Genomic DNA, 21319 nt, shown 5'->3' on the forward strand with positions numbered 1-21319 from the left:
TTATAAGCTACTATACCAACTCTGGCTATGATTGTTAAAGGTTCATAAAATATTTTGTTTAGTTTTATGTATTTGTTATCAGCTATAGATGTTTGCTCACTTCCAACTTGAAGCTGCAAGTCTCTTCTTCTTCTTTTATTTGTTATTTTTTTCATTTAGTTTTGAGTTCTTTGTAAATTTTCTCTTAATTGAATCAAATTTTTATCTGTTTACATTAATATAGTGTTCACTGCTTCAATTGTGAAGCTATTAGAGTCATATGAAATCATTACAAGAAGGGCTCTGCCATTTAAAATTTAAAATGTGAGAAGCTTGTTAAAGTATGTTTTGTTATGTTGTAAGAATATTATGCCCATCGTAGAAACTTATAGTCATCAGGGAATACATGAAAAGCCTTTTAAGTACTATTCTAGGCTTTTATTTGTAACTTTTGTTGGCCATATGGTTATGGATGATACGAGTTGTTATGAATTAATGTTGTTCCATTGCGTCTGAATAATTCAAACCAAAAGTTACTCATGAATATTGGACCTCAATCATATATTATCCTTCTTGGCATCTCGTGTAAACTACATATGTTTAGGAAAAAATAATGTCTACAAATAATGTTAAAAAAAATCATTTTGAGAGCTCAAAAGTGGACATATTTTGAAAGCCTATCAACTGTTACCATTATTAAGACTTTGTGTTGAGATTTTAGTAAACTAGTGATGAAATTAATTGACATTTCTTCCCATACCCCAGTTGGAATAGCTAGTGATTGGAGGAGGCCTGCCAGTTTCTGATTATTGTATTTGGATTTTTGAGAAATTGTGTGAATGTGTATGTATTATAAAATATCTTGTTTTATTTTTGGCCAAAAGAATTGAGTTGTTATTCTTCTTGTTATTTTTCTTATATCCTCATTCCCTCTAATGGGTGATGAATGTACTTCTTTGAGGATGGTAAACCTCACTTGGAAGGTAACAGTTTTTACCATGTTATGTATGAAATAAATCAAACCATTTTTATAACATGATAAGAATGGAAAGCAAGAGTGTTAATGATACCTTCATATAATTATTTTATTTTTTTGTGTTTTCATGATCTCTTTCTGCAACAGTTTTGGTAATATTGTAGTAATAGAATTTTATATTATTGAATAAACTTGGGTTCTATGTGCCTAATGTTGTTTTTATATTATCATATGATCTTCTATTAATAGCTTGTGGGATAGTGCATTTGCTATTTGATTTGATTTACCCAAATTATATTCTTTTTATAATCAAAACTCAGTACTTCTACAAGAAATATTCGCTAGCAAATATTATCGGCATCTCCCTACATCTTTTGTAATTGTATATGGTTCCCTAAGATATATGGAGGCCATCTGGATTGCTAGTGACAATTTCTTACTTGAATAGTTTAGCATGTGTGTTCTGGATCAATACCATAATAATAACAACTCCTAAAGCATCAACTTCTATAATAAAAAGTAGAGAAAATTTTGAAAAAGCAAGTATTAGTAATGATTTTAGGGCTTTTTTTACCATCTATAAATGCCTTTTGGGCATATTTTGTCTATTCAAACTAATCTTTAGCTAATAGATATGTCAGTGCACAATAATTGAAGCATAATTCTGAAAAAGTTTTCCATGATGTTCTGTTAATCTTAATAGTCCTTCTAATTACTTGAGTGTAGATGGTGTTGACCATTATTGAATGGCTTTTTGGGCTTGTTTCTATAACTTATTATGAAACGATATGAACCATATATTCCAGTTATTTTTAAGCAAAGACCCATTTAGTTGTATTTAAGAACAAGTCATGGTCTTTTAGCAATTGTAATATTTTGTGGATGTTCTTAATGTATTTTTCCATATCCTTCTTGTATATGAGAATTAACAAAATTACAAGAAAAATGTCATAAAAAAGGTTTTAAGATGTTGTTCATTACGACTTGAAATGTGGTTGGTACATTAGATAACTAAAAAGGCATAGCTATAAATTTATAATGGTCCATACGTGTCCTGAAAGCAGTTTTGAATACATCCTATGCCATACAAATTTGGTGATGATTAGATCTCAAATCCAATTTTGAAAAAAACATATTACACCATGTAATTCATCTATTAGCTTATCTATTATGATAATTGAAAATCTGTCGGGTATAATAATCTGATTAAGGACTCTGTAATCAATGCAGAACCTCCTTGTGTTATCCTTATTTTTAGTTAACGAAGGTGGAGATGAAAACAAGTTGTTGCTTTCTTTGATTATATCATTTTTAATTTTGTTTAACTGTTTTTTTTCAAATTTAATCTTTTGAAAGTGTGGATATCTATATGGTAGAATTAGAAAACTTTAGAGAGACAGACTAAAGCCCCCAATTTGATATAAAGTTTTAGGTGTTGATACGAGATATTAGCCCTTATGTGAAGGGAGAAGAGGGAACTCTAGAGTGAGAGCTAGTATCTTCCTTACCTCATCTTCAAGACTATTCAAACTTTAAATTAGTTAATATTTTTCATAGCACTCTAGCAAGGGTAAAGAATATTATTGCTCATATTTGACACAACATAATTTAAACACTTTCACAACAGAATTCTTATATTTATTACTGATTCATGATAAGGAAAAAGATATTTTATTTATAGTGTCTTCATTTTACAAGTATCTAGTTATAGTTGAGTTAGTTGTTTACTTTATTTTTAATTATCAAAAACTACAAAAAGATTCGAACTTTCATTCCTATTATAGCATTTAAACTTTGAGTAAGAATATTTTTTTAAGTAGAATTTGTTATCTAATTTCTTTTGATTTGTAGTTGCGTATTATATTTTTTCCTGTGGATTCGATATTCAGGTTTAATCAAAAAGTTATACATTACTTGATAATGATATGTATACTTGTGTAGTATCTCATATTTAAATATAATAATTGTATTTTTATTTGTTTCGAAGTTAAGTTTTTGCATAGTTGTCGTTGGTGATCAAGTTTTTGGCACTGTTAGTAATAACTATAAGTAAGAAAATTTAAGAATACAATCGCATACATTACATTGATATTGTAAAGTCGGGATCAGTAGGCTCTTTGGTCTTTTATCAGCGAGCCCTCTTTTGTTATGCTCTCTCTTTTCTGGACCGTTGGATCTTCTCATGATCAATGCTGATGCATTCTCTATGCACAATATGAAAAAATGCATAATAAGTTAAAAGCACCATTTCATCTCATTCGTTTGCATAAATATGTGGGATCATGCTGTTAACTTTTTTTCCTTTTTTTAATTTAAAAAAAAATATTAATACAGCTACGAATGCACATGATAGAAGCTGATGCGCATGATTGTATTAGCTCTTATATAATAGAATTAATGGTCAAATTCATGATTTTTTTTATTTAAATTTAATTATTTTTTTCTCATCTATGGAAGTCAACTAAAAGGCTTGAAAAAATATATATTAAATTTAATTTTACATTAGTAATTAATCAGAACGATATATTAGTATGAATATATCAAGCGGTTGACTCTCTTCAACCATTTGAGCTGAAAATTACTTTAATATCTCACCATTATAATATTTTCCATAGTACCAAAAACAAAGTTGAATCATCTATGTTGAAAATGAACATATCTCGAACTTACAAATATTTTCAAACGAGTTATAAATGTTGTGTGTTGGATCTCTGCGCAGTGCTAAGACGTTAAAACTATCGCTCTATTGTCGTAAATTTTCCACTTGCTATTATCACCAGGAACTTTATTCGTTGTAGCCAAATTGCGGCTATTATATGTGAATCATTACTGTACACCTGTGATCATCACCATTGCAATTTCATTTTTTTTTTCAGTTCAAAAGAAAAGTTACAATCACATAGTAGATTACTTTAACTGAGCTAGACCCGATGATTTTATTCCCATTCCATAGTTTTTCTAAGTACTTTTATATTATTTGTGTTTGTTAAATCTTCGCGCAACACTAAGACATTAAAACTATAACTCTGCAGCCATGAGTTTTCCAACACAAAACTACATAAATGTGTGTGTGTGTAATTAAAGTTTTGCGGATATTATATAATACGAGTTGTTGAAGTTTAGACCTTCTATTCCTTTTGATATAGTGAATTCTTCTATACTGCATGTTTTTTTTTTCTTGATATATAGTCAAGAAATAAAATCATATATATTAAAATAAAAATAAACAAGTATATTTTCTATTAAGCCATAGAAATATGATATACATAAAATTGAAAGTATTTGCAATATAATCATAAATATGATTTACAACTGATTCTATATAAACCAAAATCTATATAAACCAGAATCATTTAAAGAAAATATATATTATGTCTATATTTTCATAATTCATATATTTATTTATTTATTTATTTATTTCTCTTAGCTTATTTCAAAGGCTTATACGTCGAGCTCTTAGAGGTTTTAGCTAGCCGGCGTTCAATGTCATACATTTGACTTCCTGAGAAAATCAAACATATATTATATATTATTTGCAGTTTTATTGGCTGTCTATACTCTGACATCTATGTTTATATATGTTTTTACATTAATACCACAAAATTCTTTTCTGTTTATATATGAAACATCTAAATTAACTTTATTACCATTATTTACTTTTTAAAAGTGAATCAAGCATATATTATATGTTTCTTCCACCTAAAGGAGAAATATTTGTGTATGTAAGACGTATGCAAAGTTGCGTACATATTATGTTATTCGCATGGTACAGGTTGGTTACACTTAGGTTATACCTTTATAATTCTTCTTGTAACCTAAGTGTAACCTACCTGTATCCTCTAAATAACCTAATATATACGCAACTTTGTGTACGTCTTACGTACGCAAATATTTCTCCCCCTAAAGAGCTATAAATGCAAATATAAAAAGTACAAATAATAACATATGTAAAAACATAAGATTTGTGGGGTATGTATGTAAATTTTTCTTGTGTTTTGTAAGCTGGTTTGACTTGAACATCACCATCTCTCTTTTTCTGAATGGCTTGCATATGTAGGCATATATGTAAAGATAAACTTGCACGTCAATTGAATTCAAGTATGAGTCAATCTTCTAGCTAAGAGAAACAACTGAATTATAATGTAATAAAGAAATATGAAGCAATTTGTGTATAAACATGTGGCTTAGCCTATGAAGGATGGTCAGAAGAGATCCTTAAGTATAAATATATGTCAAGATGTTGTAGGGAGAAAGAATAAGGAGAAGGATTGAAGGACAAATGGCAAACCCTAAACTTAAGAAAAAAAAAAGAAAAATGAAGAAGAAGAATATGTATATATATGCTCAAGTATTAAAGACAAACGCATAGGATTGGATTGTGAGAGCAAGACACAAAGTGTTATTGAACATCCTTCATTTTGTTTTTTTTATGGCATTTTTTACAAAACTACCAATTGTAAAAATAGATAAATAAATAAATAAATTACAACTTAGGGTCTTTTTGGGGCAGCTGCAGCTTATTGAATAATCTGCTGATAAGTTGATTAAAAATAATCTGTCGATAAGCTAGGTGCGGTGACTAATATAAATTTTGATTTTTTTTAAAAGTCAGACCGCAGCCAGAAAGCTGTCACCGCACCTAAATATGTGCGGTGTGAAAACGTTGTTTTCAGCGTTTTGAAAACGCATAAGCTGTCAAAACGCAGTTTATCCAAACAGGTCAGGTGCGTTTTCAAAACGCCACCGCACCCAATAAGCTGCCCCAAACAGACCCTTAGTTTATGAAAAACATGAGTAATTTTTTAATATAAATGCAATGGTGAAATTAGGTGAAGTCTTTGGGGGTGTTCGGTAGCGTAATTTTAAGAGATTTAGGCTGGATTAAATGTAAATTTATCAAAATGCGGAAAATGGGAAGTCAAATCTCAAAGTTGAAGTAGGTTTATGCCCTGTTAATAAAAATTAAATCTTGTTTATTTATAGAATTAAGTCTCTCCTCATAATAATTTTCTTATTAAAATTTTCTTAAGAAATTAGAGCTCATCATAAAGATTTTTTTTAAAATTTTTAATATTTCATTAAATTTTAGTTATATTGATTGTAATGTGTAAGATTCATGTGTTTATAAGTTTAAGATTTATCCAAGGGTTTGATAAATTAATGAATTTACTAATTTTTATGAAATAATGTAATTTTCACTAAATTAAAAAAAAAAAGATAAATTAAACCATTAATTAAATAATAAAACATCCTTGCAAATTTGACTTTAATTAATGTAACAATTTAGGGGTTAGGGCTGATTTGTCATTTTATTTTTAATCTATGTGATGTAATTACCCCCACTTTTTATAAATGCTTGGACTTTCTAAGTTTAAATTGACCAAATTTAATTTAATAGTCTATTTTCATAACTAAGTCAAAGAGCTTGTTAGTCCACTCATAATGATATTTAATGTACATAATTAAATGGAAAAAAAATGCAATTCAATTCAAAGATAAGGTATCATTATATTACTATATTAAAAATATGAAAATTAGATTGTTCGATAATATATATGAAGAAATAGATATTCAATGTCTAGAATAGTATTGAACGGGCAATTAGATATGTAGAAAAAATTTTAGGGCTAAAACTCAACTAAGAAGTGACAAGTGCCTTTAACAAGAATGGTTTTTTGGCTTTGTTGAAAAGTAGTGCATTGTAAAACGAATGTAATATAAAAATAATTTATTATATTTAAAATTTTTGAAGGTTTTTTGTTTATCGTAAAATAAACGTAAAACTTTTTTTTATTATTAATTGAAGGAGATTAAAAAAATGTATTTTAAAATATATAGGTATTATGGATGAAGTGTTGTCACAGAAGAGGGGTGTTGATTCTTCCTATGGAATACCCAATTCAGCAAGAAAGCGACGAAGCCAAATAAGATCAGTGGTTGAAGCCGCCAAAGCCCTGTATTCGACTTCCGTGGAGGAGTGAGTGACTGTTGTTTGTCTCTTGACTGTCCAAGAGATTGGTGTTCCAACTAGAAGGTACAAAAACTAGTCACAGTTTTTCGGTCGGATGAGTCTCCAGCCCAATCCGCATCTGAGTAAGTTTCAGTGTGAGAGGAGCATGTGAAATTCTGAGAGCGAAACCAATTGAACCTTTTAGGTAGTGTAATATGCATTTGAGAAGTTGATAGTGAAAGACTAGTGGTGAATGCATATGTAAACAAAGATAATTGACAGCAAATGTGATATTTGATCATGTGATTGTAAGGTATTAAAGGGCGCCAGTGATTTTCCTGTATTCAGTTGGATTATCAAAGGGTTCATTATGAGAAGTGATTTCATGCCTTACAATGCTTTCTATATTAAGCATACATGATTTGGGAAACGGAGATCTTTAAAGCTCACCGATTGTTGCATATGAATCTTGTCTTCAAGATTTTCATGCAAGAATGCATTAAAACCATCTAATTGGAGTAATTGCCACAATTTGTTAAAAGCAAGGGTAAAAAGATGCAAAAACTTGTCATTTTGGCAGCTAAATTAAATCTCTCAGATTGTTTGACTCCAAATTTCTACTTATAGTCTTGAGCTACAAGGCGAGCCGTATATCAAGCCTTCGTTCTGTCGGGATGGAATTTGGTACAATATGTCCAGTAACACTCAAGAATCACCTTATTTGGAGGAGGTGGAACTAAGTCCAAGGTAGACTGTGCTTGGAGAGCGTAGAATTCTTCGGCCATGGCCTTTGGCCAATGAGGAAGCTTAACAGCTTGAGTGAATGAGGTTGGATCTAAATGTTGGTGGAGTTGGTGAGAGAGGTTAAGTTTTTTAATAGGTTTTGTGTGTCCTATTTTTTTTTTGGGTAATCATGGGATGGGTAATACATGTTTGTGGGAGAATGGTTGAGTTGGTTTCTGGGACAAAACTTGGTGGTTGTAGGATTTAGAGTTGGTGTTATTTTTGTGTTAGATAGAGAAGAAATGGAAGGGAGTGTTGAGGGATGGCAGAACCAGTAAGAGGGGATTAGTCCCCTGTTCGCGGGATGCAAGTGGAAGGGTAGTGATATTTTTAATGGAAAAATATGCTCCTGGAATATTACATGTCTAGATATCACAATTTTGTCAGATGCTCAGTTTTAACATTTGAATCCTTTATGTGTGAGAGAATAGCCAAGCAATAAGCACGGTGTAGAGCGAGGGGCAAGTTTGTGAGGTATCATATGCTTGGGCCATGTGTAGCAATAACAACCAAAAACTCTTATATGAGAGTAGGTTGGAGGGTGTTTGTACAGCCATTCATAGGGAGAGACTGAGATGTTATTCTTGGACGGCATATGGTTAATTAAATAGAAAATTTTTTGGAGTCCATCAACCCAAAAATTAAATGGAACAAAAGCGTCATAGAGAAGTGTTCTGGTGGTTTTAATTAGGTGATGATATTTGTGTTCAACAACACCGTTTTGATCCGGGGTGTACAGGCAAGAGAATTGGTGTAGAATTCCTTCTTAGAATAAGAAAGAGTGAAGGATGACATTACGTATTCCCCACTGTCATCGGACCGGAGTATACTGATGGTTGTTTTAAGGTGAGTTTTGATCATCTTTATGAAGACTACGTATTTTTAAGTTGTTTTGAATTTATGACGTATAGGAAATAACCAACAAAATTTGGAATAAGCATCAATAAAAACAACATAATATTGATATCCTTGATTGGAAAAAAATTGGGGAGGGTCTCCATACATCCAAGTGAATAAGTTGAAGAGGAAAATAAAAGTGCGAAGATATTGAAAGAAAAGGTAGTTTGTGACTTGTTACAATTACAACTATCACATGACGATGAACTAATTGAAATTGCAAGAGATGGATTTTTATTGGAGATGCGATGAAGAGTGTTCACATGAGGGTGGCCCAAAAGCTATTGTCAGATGAGTGGATCGTTCATAATTGTAGCAAGGCATTTATGAGATTCTTACAAGCTAGAAGTGGGAGCCATGATGTGGATTGGGTACAACCCTTTCGAACTGTTGCCCCGAAGTATTGCCTGATTTGTCTAAGAATCAGAAGTATGAAACCAATAGAATTAAAGATGATGGAAAGGTTATTATCAGCAATTAATTATGTGCTGAGATAAGATTATGAATTAGGGAAGAGGAATGCCAAATGTTAGAAAGTTTAAGTTTAATATTAGGCGCCAGAAGGTTTCCATCACCATAGTGTTGAACTGGGATAGATTGAGCATTTCCGACTAGCATTTGTTCAGCTTCATTGGTCGGCGTCGTTGTTTGAAGATGATTGAAATCAGATGCTAGGTGTGTCGTCCCGCTGATATCAAGAACCCCATGGTGCAGTTGAAGCTTGTAGGGCGGCAGAGTAGCCCATCTTTTGGCAAATTTGACAGATTGTTGAAAATTTTGATTGAGATCGTCCGCCTTTTGTTCGATGATTTGGTGGTTGACTCGACTCCTACCTTGACCTCGAGGAGCAATTCAGCCGTCGTTACGCGTGGATGCAAGAGCAAGGCGAGGGTTAGCTGCTGTTTCAAACTTGAGACTGTCCTACATTACATAAAAAATGATGAGTGCATAATTCACCTGAAATATAATGTATACATGTGTCACCTTAACTATGCACAAAAAAATTATATTTCACTCTTTAAAAATCAAAATAATGATATCTTTGTTTTTACATAAAAATTTGGGCAGTATAAATGTAGAAAATATAATATAGGTGTTAGATAGGTAAATAGATAAAAATTCATCAATTGATATTTGGAAAATTTACATACATACCACATAATTCTTATGTATTTACATATCCAACACCAGCACTTTAACATCACCTCATCAAAAACACCTCCATAAATCGACTGAACTGGGCCTGCCAGTCGAAGTGGTGGAATCTGGTCTATCTGCCAAAGCGGCTAAGTTGATCCCATTAGCCACGGGTACTCCATTGTTCTCGATGGTTGGAACAAGCTCTCTCTCCTTCATTGAGATATCGATCCCTTTCTTTTTCTCACTATCTTTCCTCGCCGCCCATTTCTCTAGTGAGCCTGATGCATTTTAGCTTCCTAAATAAATTTCATCAATTAATTTTTGAGAAATTTACATACATACCACCTAATTCTTATGTATTTACATATCTAACACTAGAACTTTAAGAACACATCAAAAATATCTATCATTTTATTCCAAAAATTTAAACACAACTTTTCATGAATATAAATACTACTTTTCTTGCATAGATTAAGAAAAAAAAAACTTTTTTATGGCACCAAAGTGTCGTGAATCTAAGGTACCGTTTGGAGTATTGCGTTTTTAAAATGCTGACAGATTATTTGGTAATTGTGTTCAGTGGGCAGATCTGGAAACGCGTCGGCGGGACGGGAGTTGTTTTCGAAGGATCGAGACCGCGGGATTGACTCTGCGGCATGAGTTCCTTTACAGATTATTACCTCGATGCTCTTTCAATCTCGATCTCGCGTCTCTCTCCTTGCCCTGGCATTGCGATCGATCTCCCACACTCGCGCCTCTCGCCCTTAGAATTGTCCCTCTCCTTTCCCTTCTTACTCGGTGCTCCTTTGGTGCTCCTGTTATGTTTCTCTGTAAGTTTATGCGGATTTTGGCTTTATGTAACCATGTGGTTATTGATGGAATTGAGGTATTCCTCATGCGATTTTTTGGCTCTCTGTGTTGGAATATTTTGCGAGATTTTACATATTGTGCCAAAGATTTTTTCCTCACGAGATTTTTAGCTTTTCTCATGCGATTCTCTCTGACGTCGCGTCGGGCACATATCTACGAGAGAAAGTTCTACAGGTGTCCACGATGGGCAGACGGTTCAGAGAAGTGTGCCTCCTTCCGGTGGTCAGGCAGTCCGAACAATTCCACTGTCGAAAGTGATCGGGGTTCGATGGCATCCCTGGAGGACGACGTAGTTCAGGACAAACACCGTCTAGATTTTCTAAATGTAATTTTAATATTTCTTGCTTTTTTTAGTGTATAAATACTCAGTGTTATGTAAGGTATGTATTTTATTTTTTCTACTATTCTGAAGTGATTTTTTGCTTCGTAAATATCAAATATATTATTATAAAAAAAATTTTGTAAACAGTCTTACTGCAAAGAGGCAGAATGATCATTTATCCATAATCAACTACAAATCAGTTATTTTCCAACAGTACAAACCAAATAGTCAAGTGTCTTATTCTGATCAACTGATGAAGAGCTTATTTGGATTAGCTGCTAATCAACATAATGTCAATAAGCTACAGTTGCCCCAAACAAACCCTAAATATCAAAATTTGATGGTTATTGATGGAATTGTGGCTTTCCTCATGTAATTTTTGGTTCTGTATTGGAATTTTTTGCGAAATTTTACATATTGTGCCAAAATTTTTTTCCTCGCGAGATTTTTGGCTTTCATCATGCGATTCTTTACTGACGTCGCGTCGGGCACATAGCTACGGGAGAAAATTCTATAAGTGCCTGTGGTGGGCAGACGGTTCGGAGAAGTGTGCCTCCTTCGGGTGGCCAGGCAGTCCAGAAGATTCCACTGTCAAAAGTGAACGTGAGGTTCGATGACATCCTTAGAGGACGACGTAGTTCGGGACATACACCGTCTGAATTTTTTAAATATAATTTTAATATTTCTTGTTTTTTTTAGTGTATACTTAATACTCATTGTTATGTAAGTCATGTATCTTATTTTTTTTACTGTTCTGGAGTGATTTTTTGTTTCTTAACTATCAAATATATTGTTATGACAATTCTGTTGTAAACAGTTTTACTGCAAAGAAGCGGAATGATCATTTATCTATAATTAGATACAAATCAGTTATTTTCCAACAGTACAAACCAAATAGTCAAGCAACTTATTCTGATCAACTGATGAATAACTTATTTGGATTAGCTGTTTATCAACAAATTGTCAATAAGCTACAGTTCCCCCAAACAAACCCTAAATAGCAAAATTTGACTGTTAAATCTATAAATACATTAGAATTATGTGACATGTAAGTAAATTCCAGCATGGGTAAGTTGTTTCTCTTTCCTAAATAAATTTTGTTAATTGTTAATTGATTCAAATTTTGATTTGGATATGAGATCCAAGCAAAATAAATGAGTGAAGCTAAAAGCCAAAATTTTATATCAAATTTTTTTCAAGTCAAGCTTGAAGATGATGTTAACAGCACATAGTAGAATCCAAATAACTATCAATTTAATGAATATAAGGATTAATTCATTATCACACTTGAAAAATTTTGCAAAAGCCAACAAATAACAATACTCAAAAAAATATTTATTATTTCTCAATCTACTCATATACAATCATTTTCTGCCTGCATAAATCTTCAAGCTTGAACAACCTCACACGCCATCTTCAATATGATTTATTTATTTATTTATTTGATTTATACAAACACTGTAAACCTACAAAAAAGAAATCATTGCAAAACATCAATTTACATTTTAACCAAAAAATAAAAAAAAACAAATAAAAGCAAATTGAGAGGAGAAACAATCAGTCATCTCTCTTCTTCATAGACCACCTCTTTCTAGCCTCTTCAATAGCCTCTTCCTTCCATCTTGACAGCTCCTGCAACCAACTTTCATAGTGAGCTTCAATATTTTCCAGCTCCACTTCAAGTTCTTGACATTTCCCTAAAGCCAATAAAGACAGCAACTTTCTTACCATATTTATCTCATCGATGAAGTTCAGAATATAATATCTATATCCATCTAATCCAATTATGTACATGGGGGACATTTACATACATCCACACAATTCTTATGTTGCATATTTACATTTATAAAACTCACAACTTTAAGAACACATCAAAAATAGCACAATTACAAACTTTTCAAACATGCAATATATCTTTTCATGCATACATTTATGACACCAAAGTATTACAAGTGTAAATATTAAAATATATGAAATATATATGGGGCATTTAGATACATACCACAAAATTCTTATGTACTTACATATCAAACACCTATACGTGCCCCAATCATTCATATCACATAAAAAACACCAGTATTTTGAGATTTGAAGAAGTGAAATACACCTTTTCCATGCATAAGTAAGGTGGGCATACATGTAAAAATTGAAGTTTGGATGTTAGATATGTAAACACATAGACAATGATTTGTAGGTATGTAAATCTTCCTTTTCATAGATTTGTACTAACCAATATCACAATATGCAGTGGCAAAATCAATATCTGGAGCATATTGGCTGAAGCTCCTACAACTGGCAGTTAAAACTAATGACATGGCTGATCCTTGAGAGCATTTATCATCACAGTTTAAATCTGCATGGCACATACTTTCGACCGCTTTCTTGTACGAATCGATTTCGAGATGAGCCAAACCGAGTTGATCAATCCCGATATCGACGGATGAAACAGTGGATGGCAACGCGCATCGACACTGACGTGAAGCTTCTTCGTCCTTGCTGCCAGCTTCACATTCCTTTAATGGAGTCATTACTCCATTAGAAGAGTTATCATCTGCTGAAGGCTTCCAACCAGGAACCAGTTTCATGATCAAGAAATCAATAAAATCAGCTATAAAATCGACGTGATAATCAGGCAGCTCGAGTTGTTCCACCATTTCAGCAGATATTGCATGCGCCGTGTCGAAATCCAAATAAAATGGAAAATGAACAATCCTTGCGTTTCCTGCAAGCAGAAGTTTACAGTTTTTAATCAAATAGGATGCAGGGATTAAGAAAAATAAGTAAATTTACATACATATCACATCACACAATTCTTAATTATTTCCATATCTAACGCCTAAAGTTTGATATTTAAACTTTGTAACACCTTCATGTCATAAACCTATGCATGAGAATGTGTATTTCACTTTTCAATAGATAGTGTGGTGGTATTTTTGATGTGATGGTAAAAATTTGAGTGATATGCATGTAAATATGAATGTTTGGATGTTAGATATGTAAAGGATGTTAGATTGTAAAAAGATAAGAATTGAGTGGAATGTATGTAATGCCCCGAAATAATAATGACTAGTAAAACTATATCAAATTCATCATAAAACTTACCATTAGAATCTGCGATCCGCAAGACAAGTGAGACTGCATTATCGTTGACTTGCTCTGCCTTCAATCGGAATTCGGTGCCTTGATTATTTCGCATGAATTCGAGAAACTGGAGCGGAGGGATCTCATGGCTACTATTCGTGCCGGCGCTGAGAGGAAGCGACTTGTAGTCAGATTCAACATCGTTAGAAATTGATTCACAGTTGTTGTTCCCATTCGAAACTTCAGCTGTTAATTGAATGGGAGTGTGAGCAAACTCAGATGAATTGTCACATTGGAGAAAAGGATCTTTCAGAAGCTCTTTAGCAGACAATCTCTCAGAAACATGAACCAAGCATTTCTCAATGAATTGGCTTATTTGAGTATCTGATATTTTAGTAAGTGCAGCAGGCTTGATTCCCTGTTTTATCAAAATGAAAAATCAAATTTTTAAACATTTAATTTATAAAAAAAAACATTTTGATTGATTTTTAATTTAAAATATAGATTGGATTACCGAGGTAACTTTTTTGTAAATTTGAGCTGGATTTTTGCATTCACTATATGGATATTCAAGAGTAACCATCTCCAGCATGCACATACCAAAAGAATAGATATCAGCAAGCTCATTATATTCTTCATCATAAAGTTCTGGAGCCATAAACTCAGGAGTGCCTAAATAAATAAAATAAATGTCTAAAAAACCAACGAAATTAATCATCAACTCAAAAAAACCACGCAATTTTCGTATATTTACATATCTAACACCTATACATTTATATTAATTGCATACCACTCAAATTTTTAACATCACGTCAAAAATACCGCCATCACCAAAATACACCTTCACATGCATGGATAGATATGCAAATACATAAGAATTGTGAGGTATGTAAATTTCCTCCAGAAACTAGCAAACTTGAAATAATACCAATTACACTGCGGGCAATAGGTTGCTGCATGACGGTAGCCAACCCAAGATCTCCTATTTTAACTTCACCATGATTCCCATTGATGAATATATTGTCACATTTGAGATCTCTATGAAGAATGGGTGGATTATGACTGTGCAGATACTCCAACCCGCGAAGGATTTGTCTTGCCCAATTCTTTATTGCTTTCAAATCCACATTTTTATGTTTTCTGCGATATCTACACATTAAAATGATAAAAAAATGAAATAAAAATTACAACTTTATAAATAAAAAAGGGAATTTTCACAAAAAAATAAACAAAGTTAAGATCTTACTGTCTCAAGTTCCCAGAAGTAAATAGCTCAGTTATAATGTTTATAGTTTTCTTCTGATCATCCACCCAAGAATTATAGAACTTGATAATATTATCATGCTTCAAGGATTTCAGCAAATGAACTTCTGAATATAATCTCTCCAGATTCTCTGGAGACTGCAACAACTCATCTATTCTAACTTGATTCCAAGCAACCTCTATCCCATCTATTTCATCAAAACCTCTATATCTGTCACATAAATTAAAACAAATCAATTCAATCACAGAAACAAAAAAAATAAGCAAATTCTATTCATTTCTAATAAATATTGTCAGCATGAGAATCACAGAATGTAGAAAACATGGATAATCTGATAAACCTACACTGTCTTAAAGGCTCCTCTCCCCAAAACATCTTTGTACTGCAAACACCAACAATGGAGTAATTCAAGTATAAACCCAAGAAACGGAGAACGAAATCAAAGAAACATAGCATTGAAAAATCTATCACAATAAACCATTACAGTTAATAAAACCTAATGCATCTAACATTACAGAAAAGAAGAAGAAGATACAGAGAGAGGTAACTTTAATCCAACATACCCGGACGTACCGCCCTGTGGGATCCATCTCAATGCACTCGACATCAGGGGAGCCACCGTTCGTCTCTTCACCACGTGAAGAGTCCATTGCCCCAAAATAAAGGGGAGAGAAACAGAGCGAAAGAAAGAAAGATCGAGAAATCTGGAAACAAATCGGGAAAAAAAAGGAAAGGATCTAATCACAGCAATCTCGATCCCCAATTCCCGATCTGACAATATCCTTCAGAGAAAGCTTCGGATGCAACAGTAAACGAATTGAAAGCCGAGGGAAGAAAGACCAGATTCATAGCCCAGCCATCCTCCTCGGCTTCCACTCGCCGACAAATCATCCTCCACCAGATCAGCAATTCCCAAAATCTCTACCAACCGAGGACCTCGACGCAGAGCTAATGGAGACAAGAACAAGGCAGGAGGAAGCCCAGCGAAGGGTGATGGAGAGGAAGGGAGAAAGGGGAAAGCAGATATGCGAGCGTTTTAAAATTGAATGCGATGGGAACAACAGTAAGCGAAACCCTAACCATATCGGGGAAGCGGAGCAGAATCTCTCGGCCGGAAGAGGAGGAGGTGTCGAACAAATGTATGGTGAAAGATCGCGGTTTCCATTTTTATTCGGGACTACCTTTTTCCGCCTTCGTTTCAAGTCCGTTTTTTTTTTTTTTCCTCAACCAGCCTTCCAAAGGTGAGGTTTTTATTATGTTACAGAATATGGACCGGGGAGCTAACTGGGATGACGTGGCTGCTACTTTGGTTTTGATGGGTGGTTGTGATGGTGGGTGTTCTGTGGGTGTAAGTTGAGGTTCTACAAAATAAATCTTTTTGATTATGACCGTTGAAAGTGGATTATACCTTAATAGTGATTGATGAATGTATTTTGGCCTTTTCTGTCGAATTCATGCCTATTTATAGTTCCCACATGGAAAAAGGCTTCTTCTTTTTAATTAAATATAAGAATTAAGATATAGTAGCTAGATACATATACATATAAACTTTATGAACATTAATGAAATATTTAGTTGGGAGCCTCTACTAAATAATCATATAATTAATGAAGAAATTTATAATATTTTAAAAAGTACTTTGGAGTATTATCTTCTAAAAAATGAAAGAGACCCAAATAGAAAAAAAATATATTTAAGAGTGAGTGATTTGATATTTTAATTTCAAAGAATAATGCATATGCAATCAAAAAAATAAAGTAAAAAACTATTTTAAAATCTCGTGAAAAATTCATTGGTAAGAATAGAAGGGGTAGCGCTTCATTCAAATATTTCTCATTAGAAGTAACATGAGCTAATCTATTAACAATGGGTTCTTATCACGAGAGAAATGAGTACTATTTTTTATAGTGGGCAAAATCACTGAATGCCCATTTTTTTTCTAAGTATTATGCAAATATATATATCGAGTGTTAACATAATTACCGGAAATAAATCAATGGCATTAATTGTTGTGATATGGTGTAATTAATACTGATTCCATATGATGATTACTAGGCTTAATTTTTGCTCTTAATCTAATTCATTCCCTATTCTAAATCTTAGAATACTTGTATAAATAAAGTCCTTCTTTTGTACAATTGAGAAATAATAGAATAAATACAAATTCCTTTTTCTTAATATGCTATCACAGTCATAGATCTTCAGCTCTGATAACTCCTGCCTTGCTCCGGAGCCCGAGCTAATCGATCCCTTCTGCAATCTTGCACCTGCGAACTTGCGTTGGTTGCGATCGAGCCCCTCCCCTTTGCAATCTTCCGCTCGACTCTGAAGCCCTCCTCTTTTGTGATCAAGATCCTGCCCGTCTTGCGATCGAGCCCATCCCCGGTTGTGATCGAATCCTACCCCGACTTTGGCTCCGGCTCCAGCGACCCCACTACGACAACCCAACTCCAAACCCTCTTCCACCTGCAATCCCCTCTGCTATCCTACTCGATCCGAAGCCGACCGCTCAATCTTGTCCTCATCGATCGATGTAGCCCCACGTTATTTGATCTCTCCCCTGCGATCCTTTCTGATCCCGCCTCTGCCACAGAAAGAGGATCACATGACACAAGGAAAAAGTAACTTCGGCAAACTCCTTTCTGTTCTCATGACCACAATGCACAGGATTAGCTTCATGTTCGTTCCACTTCTAAATAGAGAAATCAAAAATTGTAAATCCTATTGTAACAATCTTGACTGGCTCAAACTATAATTTGTGGTCCAAGAAATGAAAATTTTCTTAATCGGTCGAAAGTTTTAGCGTATTGTCACTGGAGATATCAAGAAGACAATAAAACAACAAGATGAACCTAATGCCAAATTTGTTGACCGACTTGAAGATTTGGATAGCAAAAACCATCAAATTATTATTTGATTGTATAACACCTCTATTCCATCAAATTCACATTCAATTAGCAATATGACACTGCAAAAGAAATTTGGAAATTCTTGGCCAATGGATATTGGAGCACCGGACATACTCAACACTTTCAGCTGTGGACTACGCTTCACACTTTAAAACAAGAATTTGATCAATTTGTGAATAATTTTCTTGTTCAAGTTAAACCAATTTAGAATCAACTATCTCATGCAAAAATAAATGAACATCATCTTCATCTTATTCAATTTGGCTCTCCGACCTGAATATGAAGCTATTTGAGCCTCTCTGCTCCACCGACATTCTCTTCCTACACTAGAAATGGCTATACAAGAAATCATTTTCGAAGAAACTCGCCTCAGTCTTGACAAAACCTTGAACTCTGAAATTGCACATGCAACCACTAGTCCCTCAAATCAGATATTTAGCAACAACACATGTAAGAATTGCAAATAAACTAGTCATATCTTTCTTAATTGTCTGACTGTCGAATACAAAAATATTGTTATGCTCTTGGTCATATTCTTGGGAATTGCTCGACTCATCCTCTATGATCGAAAGGTGGGGGTTCTAAACCCAAGACCACCTCAAAGCCTGGCTTCACTTTTGTCTCTGTTGTTGTCACTGACAGTTCAACTACTATCACTATGAGTGATCTAGAAGCACTATTCAAACATGTTATCTCTTCCAATTCATCTAAGACCATGTCTGTCACTCCGAGTAACCCTCATTAGTTTTTTTTTTATATTTTTATTCAGCTTGCAGTGACCATATGACTAACAATGTTAAATTGTTGTCTACCACATCACAGATTTTTTTCTTACCACTGATTCACACAGCCAATGACAGTAAAATGAATATCACTCAAACTAATCATGCATCTACCTCCAATCTCAGTCTTTCTGAAACCTACCGCATCCCTTGCTTAACCCTCAATCTTATCTTTGTTGGACAGTTATGTGAACAAGGGTCGAATGTTAACTTTTCCCCTTTTTACTGTCAGGTACAAGATCCAAAAACAGGACTTATTCTTGGGATGGGTCGCAGGATGGGTCAATTATTCGTGCTTTTCTTTCTTCATCTTCCTCATAAATTTATGTCTGCTGCTACAACTACCAACTCTTTTATTCACCAATGACATTTTCGTGTGGGACATGTCTCAGCTAGTAAAATTTTGACTTTAATTTCTCGTGACTTGTTGGGATCTATAAAGTATGAGTCATTCAAGTGTATATATTGTCAGTTTGCAAAACAACCAACATTGTCATTTAATCATAGTAAAAATTTCAGAGAGTCATTTGACTTATTCCATTCGGAGATTTGGGGTCCTTCCCATATTCCTTCAACAAATGGTTTTCGTTATTGTATGTTATTTATTGATGATTATTCTCGGTTTACATGGATCTACTTTTGAAAAATCGATTTGAACTACCAAAAAATTTGCATTTCATTTGTTATTATAATCAAAGCTCAATTCTATGAACCTACAATGCTATGAAATGTCAGGATTATTCCTTACTCTAATTTCTCAGTCAATAAAGTAGCCTGATTCAACGCTCATGTCCTCACACTTCCCAACAAAATGGACGAGCCGAACGAAAACATCATATTCTTGATTTTGTTCGTGTCGTGCTCTACTTCATTCTGCCTCCTGTCTGGAAAAATTTTGGGGTGAAGCAGCTTTTACTGCTGCCTACATCACTAATTGGGTCCCTATCTCAGTTCTCCAAAATTTATCCCCCTTTGAAAAAAATTGTTCGGGAATCCTTCTGACTACTCCCTACTTAAACTATTTCAGTGTGTCTGTTTTGTTCTTCTATAACCCCATGAAAGTACAAAATTAGAACTACGTGCTCGTTTATGTTGTTTTCTTGAGTATGAAATTGAACACAAAGGGTATCGTTGTTGGGACCCTAACATAAATAAACTTCGCATATCACGACATGTTACTTTTTGGGAAAATATAATGTTCTCGTCCCTTTTTAAATTTCACCACGCTGTCAATATTGGCTCTATATTTCTCATCGATTCCTCAATTGAGTTATTTTCAAGTCCTGACACAGAAAATTCAGATACACTCAATAGTAGGCATTCTACACCTGCTTCTATTGATTCTGCTCCAACTATTGATCCTGCACCTACACCTCAACCTACCCTTGACACCACTCTTCATCATTCTACCAAGGTAAGAGAAACTCCCTGTTCCCTTGCTTTAAATTGTTATTCTGTCATTGCAACCGTTCATGAGCCTCACTCTTATCGTGAGACAAGTACTGACCCTTTTTGACAGCAAGTTGTGTCGCAAGAGCTTCAGGCTTTGAAGAAAACTTTTACTTGAGAATTAGTCGATCTTCCTCCTCATAAGTCTCATATTGGTTGTAAATGAATTTATAAAACCAAGACTTGTTCTGATGGGACCATTTAGCGCTACAAAGCTCGCTTAGTAGTCAAAGGTTTCTCTCAAAAATATGAGATAAATTATGAAAAAACTTTTGCTCCAGTTGCTCGATTAACATTGGTCTGTAGTCTATTAGCTATTGCTGCTGTTTATAAATTAAAGCTTCTCTAAATAGATGTCAAAAATGCCTTCCTCCAAGGTGACTTGTCAGAAGAGGTGCATATGCATCCTCCCCCTGGTTATCATTTTCTTCATATAATATGCTAACTCAAACAAGCCTTGTGTGGATTAAAACAAGCTCCTCTAGCTTGATTTGCCAAATTTAGTTATACTCTTACTCAACTTGACTTTATCTCTAGTCCACATGATTCGACACTATTCGTTCGTCGAACTAACCAGGGTATCGTACTTCTGCTACTTTATGTTGATGATATTATAATAACAGGCAATGACAAATTCAATATCTCCGAGGTACAACATTTTCTCAGTTAATGTTTTGAAATGAAGGACCGATTAACCCAAATTCCATATGTTGATGTCTAGGTTTAATTTCTGCTCTTAATTTACTTTTTTCTCTATTCTATGTCTTAGAATACTTGTATAAATATCATCATTATTTGTACATTTGAAAAACAAGAGAAGCATTACAAATTCTATTTTCTAAATATTGAGAATGGCAAAATTATTAAATTTCCTAAGCTATATATATATATATATAATTTATTAAATTTTATTTTAT

At 33.6% G+C, this 21319-nt stretch overlaps 1 protein-coding gene across 4 annotated transcripts; it reads right to left on the reverse strand.

Moving 5' to 3' along the window:
* Positions 1-12271: 12271 nt before the first annotated feature.
* Positions 12272-16472, reverse strand: LOC110039421 (probable serine/threonine-protein kinase WNK4). 4 transcript variants are annotated; one of them, XM_020744475.1, is made up of 9 exons: positions 15826-16472; positions 15607-15644; positions 15245-15472; positions 14927-15147; positions 14513-14670; positions 14020-14416; positions 13148-13639; positions 12503-12614; positions 12272-12383 (listed from the first exon to the last, which is right to left on the reverse strand). In XM_020744475.1, the coding sequence occupies exons 1-9, from the start codon at positions 15910-15912 to the stop codon at positions 12365-12367; spliced, it is 1752 nt and encodes a 583-aa protein (XP_020600134.1). In that variant the 5' UTR covers positions 15913-16472; the 3' UTR covers positions 12272-12364. The 4 variants fall into 4 exon arrangements, with proteins under 4 accessions (XP_020600134.1, XP_020600133.1, XP_020600135.1 ...); XM_020744474.1 differs by lacking the exon at positions 12272-12383 and having other exon boundaries at positions 12392-12614; XM_020744477.1 differs by lacking the exon at positions 12272-12383 and having other exon boundaries at positions 12435-12549.
* Between the last annotated feature and the right edge of the window lie 4847 nt (positions 16473-21319).

This window comes from Phalaenopsis equestris, unplaced genomic scaffold (genome assembly GCF_001263595.1).
Source record: "Phalaenopsis equestris unplaced genomic scaffold, ASM126359v1 Scaffold000002, whole genome shotgun sequence".
Lineage (NCBI taxonomy): Eukaryota > Viridiplantae > Streptophyta > Magnoliopsida > Asparagales > Orchidaceae > Phalaenopsis > Phalaenopsis equestris.